Source organism: Cynara cardunculus, assembly GCF_001531365.2.
Source record: "Cynara cardunculus var. scolymus isolate 2C chromosome LG 13, CcrdV1, whole genome shotgun sequence".
Taxonomy (NCBI): Eukaryota; Viridiplantae; Streptophyta; class Magnoliopsida; order Asterales; family Asteraceae; genus Cynara; species Cynara cardunculus.
Genome location: NC_037540.1, coordinates 36625580 through 36632646, shown reverse-complemented (window position 1 = coordinate 36632646; position 7067 = coordinate 36625580). Strand labels below are relative to the sequence as shown.

At 30.5% G+C, this 7067-nt stretch overlaps 1 protein-coding gene across 1 annotated transcript; it reads left to right on the top strand.

Annotated features, from left to right (window-relative positions):
• Positions 1-1935: 1935 nt before the first annotated feature.
• LOC112525744 lies at positions 1936-2484 on the top strand. Its single transcript, XM_025135992.1, has 2 exons — positions 1936-2049; positions 2113-2484. The coding sequence occupies exon 2, from the start codon at positions 2127-2129 to the stop codon at positions 2352-2354; it is 228 nt and encodes a 75-aa protein (XP_024991760.1). The 5' UTR covers positions 1936-2049; positions 2113-2126; the 3' UTR covers positions 2355-2484.
• The last annotated feature ends 4583 nt before the right edge of the window (positions 2485-7067 follow it).

Below are 7067 nucleotides of genomic sequence, written 5' to 3'. Positions count from 1 at the left end.
AAAAGATTTTATTAAATAATCATGGTTTGTAAAATGAAGAATACATCAAATGATAAAGAGAAAGAAAAAGAGATTTATTGGTGAATAAATCATGGAGGAGCACGTGGAAGGGTTTGGAGGTTTCACCTCCAAGAATAAAGATGAAAATGCTGGTGGTTAACTTTTTAAAATTACCAAAACAATCTTATCTTAATGAATTTCATGTTTTAAATATATGGATGGAAAAGTCTTTTACATATATCAAATATTTTAAAAAATAAAAAATCTAAGTAAAAAAAAAGAATCTCATTATGTTTGGTTTCTCCTTTAAGCAAAAAGAACTTTAAAATCTCAAACAAACTCAAAAGGAACGCATACATGTATTAGTTTTCTCAAAGTATATTTGAAAAAAGATAATCATTAAAAAGAACATGTTAGAAGTTTGTTGAGGTTACATCATTGCTTGTAATATTTTGATTCCGTCATTGAACCATTTTTGCCATCAAAATTCTGAAAACGTTGTCAAAAACAAACTATTGGTTTCATTGAGGAAAACTTAAGAAAATTATAGAAGAGAAAAGGTATAAACAAAACTCGTAAATCCCAACAAAAATCAAATGTAATGCATACCCGAATTAGTTTTATTGAAATAAACTTGAAAATGAATTTGTTGAAAAATAATGGTTTATGAAATGAAAAACAAATCAAGTGATGTAGGTAGAGAAAAAGAGATTGAACGATGAACAATTCATGAGAAAATAAAATGAAATATGAAAAACAAATCAAGTGATGTAGATTGAGAAAAATAGATTGAACAATGAACAATTCATGAGAAAGAAAATGAAATGATTGAGACATGAAAAAGAGTCTTGAAATATGAAAAGATGGTGTTAAATGCAAAATAAATGAATAATCAATGTTATAAAAATTAGACATTGAAATTAGGGAAAAAGATTTAAATAAAGGTTAACGAGAAAAAAGATAAATGAGTTTTCTAGCTTTTAGGAAAAGCCAAATGATCAACCTTGTTTTTTTATTTATATTATATTATAAATCAGATTTATCAAAAGTTTTAAAAACAATTTTTAATGCACAAAGTCTTAAAAATAACTCATAATGCATTAAGTACTACTACTTTATGCATTCAGTCTTAAAATATCTTAATCTACAATTAAGATAACATATAGTACAAGTTACCATTGCACATTATTACCTTTCTTTTCATATTCTCAAGATACTTTTGGTACCTTTCATTCATGCCTACACTCTCTCATACCTCTATGTCTTCTCCTCATCTCCAATGTGAGATTCAAACTGAGATTCACCATGAGTTATTAAAACTTATCTCATTCAATTGCTCTAAACTCTCGGTCTCAATCTCTTGATTCTTTGCTCTTGGTACAAATCAAAAACATTTGTGGAGTCGCTTAAATATGTTGGATTTTTAAATATATTGGATTTTAAACTGTCATACGATTTTTTTTATTGATAGACTGTAATTGGAACCATAACTCTTATTTATTCAAATTGTATTAATATATAAATACCAAATGTAACTTATATCATCGTTAAATCTTCTCTAATAAAATCAGTGAAACTTTAAAATCGTTAAAATTCACGGCTCCCGTCGCATTACGTGGGTGTACAACTAGTTTAATAGATATATAGATTTATGGTTTATTTAATAAAATAAAATATTATTTCCTGCACCGCACCACACATGGAAAATGCATAGTTGCACACCCCCACGTTTTCAGAAAAGTCTCCTCCTCGGTCAACGACTAAACCACCCCCACGGCCCCACCCCAACCCAACAAACCAAATTTACTAAAATCGCCCTGAGATTTCCGACGACTCAGTCCAATCCAAGCACACCTTCAAGGGCCATTTCGGTCAACTGCGCCAGGAAACCAAATTCTACATAAACCCCTAGACTCCTCTACAGTTTTTGAATCTCATTCTCACACGCACTACACCAAAAACACGCAGTAAATCGAGATTTCAGATTTTCACGACTCTCGTTTTTACACACACAACGCCAAGAACACGCAGTAAATCGAGATTTCAGATTTTCACGACTCTCGTTTTAACACACACAACGCCAAGAACACGCAGTAAATCGAGATTTCAGATTTCGAATCGGAAGAATGGGAGACGGTGATTGCAGGCCGTTAGGGTTTCTGATCGGATTGCCATTTGCTCTGATCGCTTTGGTTTTTTCGGTGATCGGTGCCGTGATTTGGATCATTGGATCGGTGGTGAGCTGTTTGTGCCCTTGTTGCTGTTGTTTTGCTGGACTTGCAAATTTAGCAGTGGATCTCATCAAACTTCCCATTAAAATTCTTCGATGGTTTACTCATCAGATCCCTTGTTAGTTTTAAGTATTGTGTTAACAACCAAACAAGAACATACATTCAAATCTGTTTACTTGCAGATTTAATATTTCTTATTGTTTGATTGTTGTAAAGATACCTAAAAGAATTTATGGGAATTTGTATTTTTCTATATTACATTTATTTAATTCGTTAGATTGTATTTTAAATATTAGATAATATTGGAATATTGTTATTTGAAATTTATATGATCCTTGAACATCTAAAGTATATAATCATGGAAATGGAAATGGAAATGGAAATGGGGTGGGGTGGGGATGGGAAAGAGACTTAGGGGTCGTTTATCATACACTTATTCGGTAATCAACGGTATAATTTAATACTATCATTTACTTACCACGTAAGATTTTAGTTCACCAAAACGGTATCATATGGAACAATTTACCCGGTAAGCGCTTACCGTGGTAATAGTCGTCGTCTTCACTTACCGGGTAAGACTCTTGGTCTTTCTGTCGCTCTTACCGGGTAAGATTCTTAATCCTTACCATAATTATTCGGTAAGATAACGTGGCTTGGTGTTCACTTACCCGAGTAAGCATTTGGTAAACAACCCCTTAATTCCTATCTTCGTCTACGATTCCCAATTTTTAGAATATGATCCCATCCTCTATCTTGTATCCAACGGGGATCAAAAACCCGTAACAGGGAATTATGTGAGATATTTTAAATCAAATATATTAAACATTATATTTGATCTAAAACGGTCTTTATTTAAATCTCATCTATTTTCAAAATTATTCATATGTTAACTAAATCACAATTCACAACGTCATATGTAATTGTTTGATTAAACGTTTTGACTTTCCATTTTTTTTCTTATCTAAACAAAAGTAAAATAAGTTAGAATAGAATGTACATAAGAAAAAAGGTCAAAATAATATAGAAATGGGAATAACACCCGTTTTATTGGGAAAACCGATATGTCCATCCCGAAAGGACCGGGGATTCTTTGCAAAATCGGGGATTGGGATGGGAACATGGATCCTTAAAAGTTAAAACCGAATATGGGGACGACGTTGGGTAACGTGATTCCGACTAGTCTTGTCCCTGTATATTAAATATATTATATACTTTATTATTAATTATATTATTTTAAAAAAATAGATTTAGAATTTTTTAAATTTAGAAATTATTCTTGTTTTTAAGAGACAATTTAAAGGAAGAAAAGAAAAAGAAGAAAATATATTCTTTTTATTATTGTTAATTGTTTCCTTTTTTTTAACTTTTCCTATTAAAAAACTTGAGAACACGAATTTTTTCTTTCGCTCGCTAACTTTCATTCATTTTCCCTCCCTTTCCATCATGAAAAAGGACTCAAGAATATAGTGTTGGGTGGCATTTGATTAACAGAGTTTTATTGAAATTGAAATTTGTCAAAGGAATTAAAATATGAAGGATTTGAAATGGAATTTAATCAAGTTTGACTATGTCTTTAGTTAAGAGGAAATTGAAATGAGATTTGCATTCGTGATCTTAATGTCATCAATCATTTTGGTGTAATTGTGATTTAGTTGATACCAATTAGGTGAGAAGGCAAACATAATGTGAGTTAGAAGGTGCAAAGTGCATACTCACGAATGTTGTTTCCATCACCTTAGATTGCCATAAGTTCAAGGTCAAGCGGCTGCTCCTCCTAGTGGGGTCCAAAGGGAAGCGCCCAAGTGGTTGAAATCATAAGCCTCTACAGATTTTATGAAAGGATTTACTTCAAAATTCTAAGTTATGAGACATTTTGGATGAATTTTAGAAGGCCGGATCTTGAATTAATTCTTATGCTTAGTGAAAAACTGCCCAAGTATTCAGAAGCCTTTGGAATTAGAACTTCTGAGTCTTCTGCTCAGGGCTTCTGAGTCTTCACTCAGGGATTGAGTTTTCTGAGTTCGGTCCTTCTAAGCTTGGTGCTTCTAACTCAGAGCTTCTAAATCAATTGCAAACTTGGAATTGTTATTTGATCTTATCTGTTAGTGGTTGTAACTGTCGTACAGTTACATATTAACCATCCATAATCGTCGATCTCTTCTATAAATACATAAACTGTTGATCTGGTGAACACACAATACACACACACACACACACACATATATATATATATGTATATGTATATATAAGGTTAGTTTCCGATGAGAATGGAAGTTATGGTGAAAAGGGTCAAACGGGATCTCCACACTTGGATCAATCCTAATTGAAGTTCAACAGTTTTGAAATGCATCGAGATGCACTAGATCAATTCTCGTATCCAGCACAACTCATGGGATGAGGGTGAAATTAAATGTGATCAAGGGTCCATATCCCTTGATCACTGGTCTAATATATACTTGAGTTTATGCCTTAAACTGATGGTAACTAGTCTGGATTGTTCCAATACTAATTTCGTGCAACCTAAGGCATTGTAGTATATGAAAAATGCTTTTCATACATAATTAAGGAAATATCAAAGTGATTACTACCATGAAACCCAAATTCTCTACAATATATCTATTGTGATAATCGGGTTTTTCGGTTACAAAGTTGAGCATTAATTTCGAATAATGGTGGTAAGTTGAGGGGTTTAATTCGTCTATTTGCTTAAATATTTATGAATCCCCACCACCCCTTATTGTTTATATGGTTATTTTATATGAGATATTTTTATTATCTCATGTGAGGGTGTGAGAACAAAATATTTTAAAATATCAATCCCACTACTGCCTCTTAATATTTAAAATGAGTAATAAGATGTTTATTTTATCTCATTTGGTGGAGAAAAAGAAAAGGGAGCTTTTATGTGTGTGTTCTCTTGTGTGTAAAGTACACAAGCCTGTAAGGGGAAAAAGAAGTTAATTCTGTGATTATAATCTGAATACGTACTGTTGTTCATCTTCATTTTTGTGATCATAAGGTGAGTTTTTAATTGTAAGTTTTACTTTAAAAGCTTCATTTGATATGGTTTTAATAAGGAATCGTATGGTATCGTACTTGGGTGTTTTTGAACAATTATATACTATTTTTAGTATGATGGTAAGTTTTTGGTTAAAGTTTTCCTCAATTGGAAACTGATATAAGAACTGCATGATCATTTATATGGTTGGTCATGCTCTGGTTGGTAAGACCAGAAGGGCTCTAGTCCTTAAGGACCAAATGAGCTTTGGTTGGTCTTGCTCTATATGATGCAAGTTTTACCCATGGATTATTCTTATCAAGATATTGGGTATTTGAATAACTCTGAAAAATGACTCTTTAGACTTGTACTCTTGAAAAAATTCTAAAGTATAACTTTGAAAATTTAGACTTCATATCTCTGAAGACAAGTACTTAGTCTTGCGAGCACATTTTCAGATCTCTGAAGACAAGTCTGCAGATTTAATTAGACTTAATCTTGTAAACACAATTCAGATATCTGAAGATAAGTATATAAACTTTCATACTTGGCGCAAATTGCTTTAATAAAACTTTCATGATATTTAGGACAATTTTGGTCCTAACAGTTATATTACAAATATAGATTTATAAACTTGATTTAGTGATTTTCACCCTGTAATTGCATAAATGATATTTCTCACTAGACCTCAAGGTCTAACCCTCATTTTGGTGTTTTAAAATGTGGAAAGGGAAATTTATGAAGAAATATATAATTGCCTGCATATGGATTTTGGGATAATATGATGTTACTTGTACCTGCATGTTGTTTATGAGTACAAGTTTTTTATAGAGATTTTGTGAAAAAATTTGGTAGTTACTTTTAATGTAGTTTTTGTATATATATATTTGGGACCGAATATGTATTTGTATTTCTTGATGTATGAAATACATGAATATATGCAAATGTGAATCCTAGGTATTACATCTATTCGATTCGTTGTATGTAAATTTGGAACTGTAATAAAGTTATATAAATGACTAAAAATACTCTTTTATAACATTTTTATATTTTATTGTTTAAATTATAAATACTATATAATGATATTAATTGGTAAATTTTGTCCTTCAATAAGATTTTGTAGTTAAATAACAAATGCAAGAAATGTATAAGTTGATTACAATTTAAACGAGAATTTTAATTAAATAAGAAAATAAAATAATAAATAATGTTTTAAATAAAAAATTCCGAAACTGAATAAATACAGGCATAAAAGTTGTTTTATTTATATAAAAGTCATTTAAGACATTTATTTAGGATTTTTCCTTTTACTATTTTTAGGATTTTAATGTGATTTATCTTTTAATTAAAAAAATTCATTTTCTATTTAAGACATTTAAAATAAGCATTATTTAATTCTTTTTAAAATAATATATTTTTATTTAAGGTAACATTTTAAAAAAATTACTACTTTGTTAAAATCACATGTGACTTGCAATTAATTAAGGGAAAAGTATAATAAAAACCAATGAACTTTCTTGTTTGGAAYGATTAAGTCCTTGAACTTTTTTTTGGAACAAATAAGTCCTTGAACTTTCCAAAACATGTTAAATAAGTCCTTGGACAATTTTTTGGCACAAATAAGTCCTTGGACATTCTAAAATATGTTAAATAAGTCCATAGACATTCCAAAAAATGTTAAATAAGTCCTTGGACAATTTTTGGAACAAATAAGTCTTTGGACATTCCAAAAAATGTTAAATAAGTCCTTGGACAATTTTTGAAACAAATAAGTCCTTGAACAATCCAAAACATGTTAAATAACTTCTTGAACTTTTATAAAACATGTTGGATACATT

Coding starts and splice junctions, on each gene's coding strand:
- LOC112525744 (XM_025135992.1), top strand. CDS start 2,127: ATGGGAGACGGTGATTGCAGGCCGTTAGGGTTTCTGATCGGATTGCCA.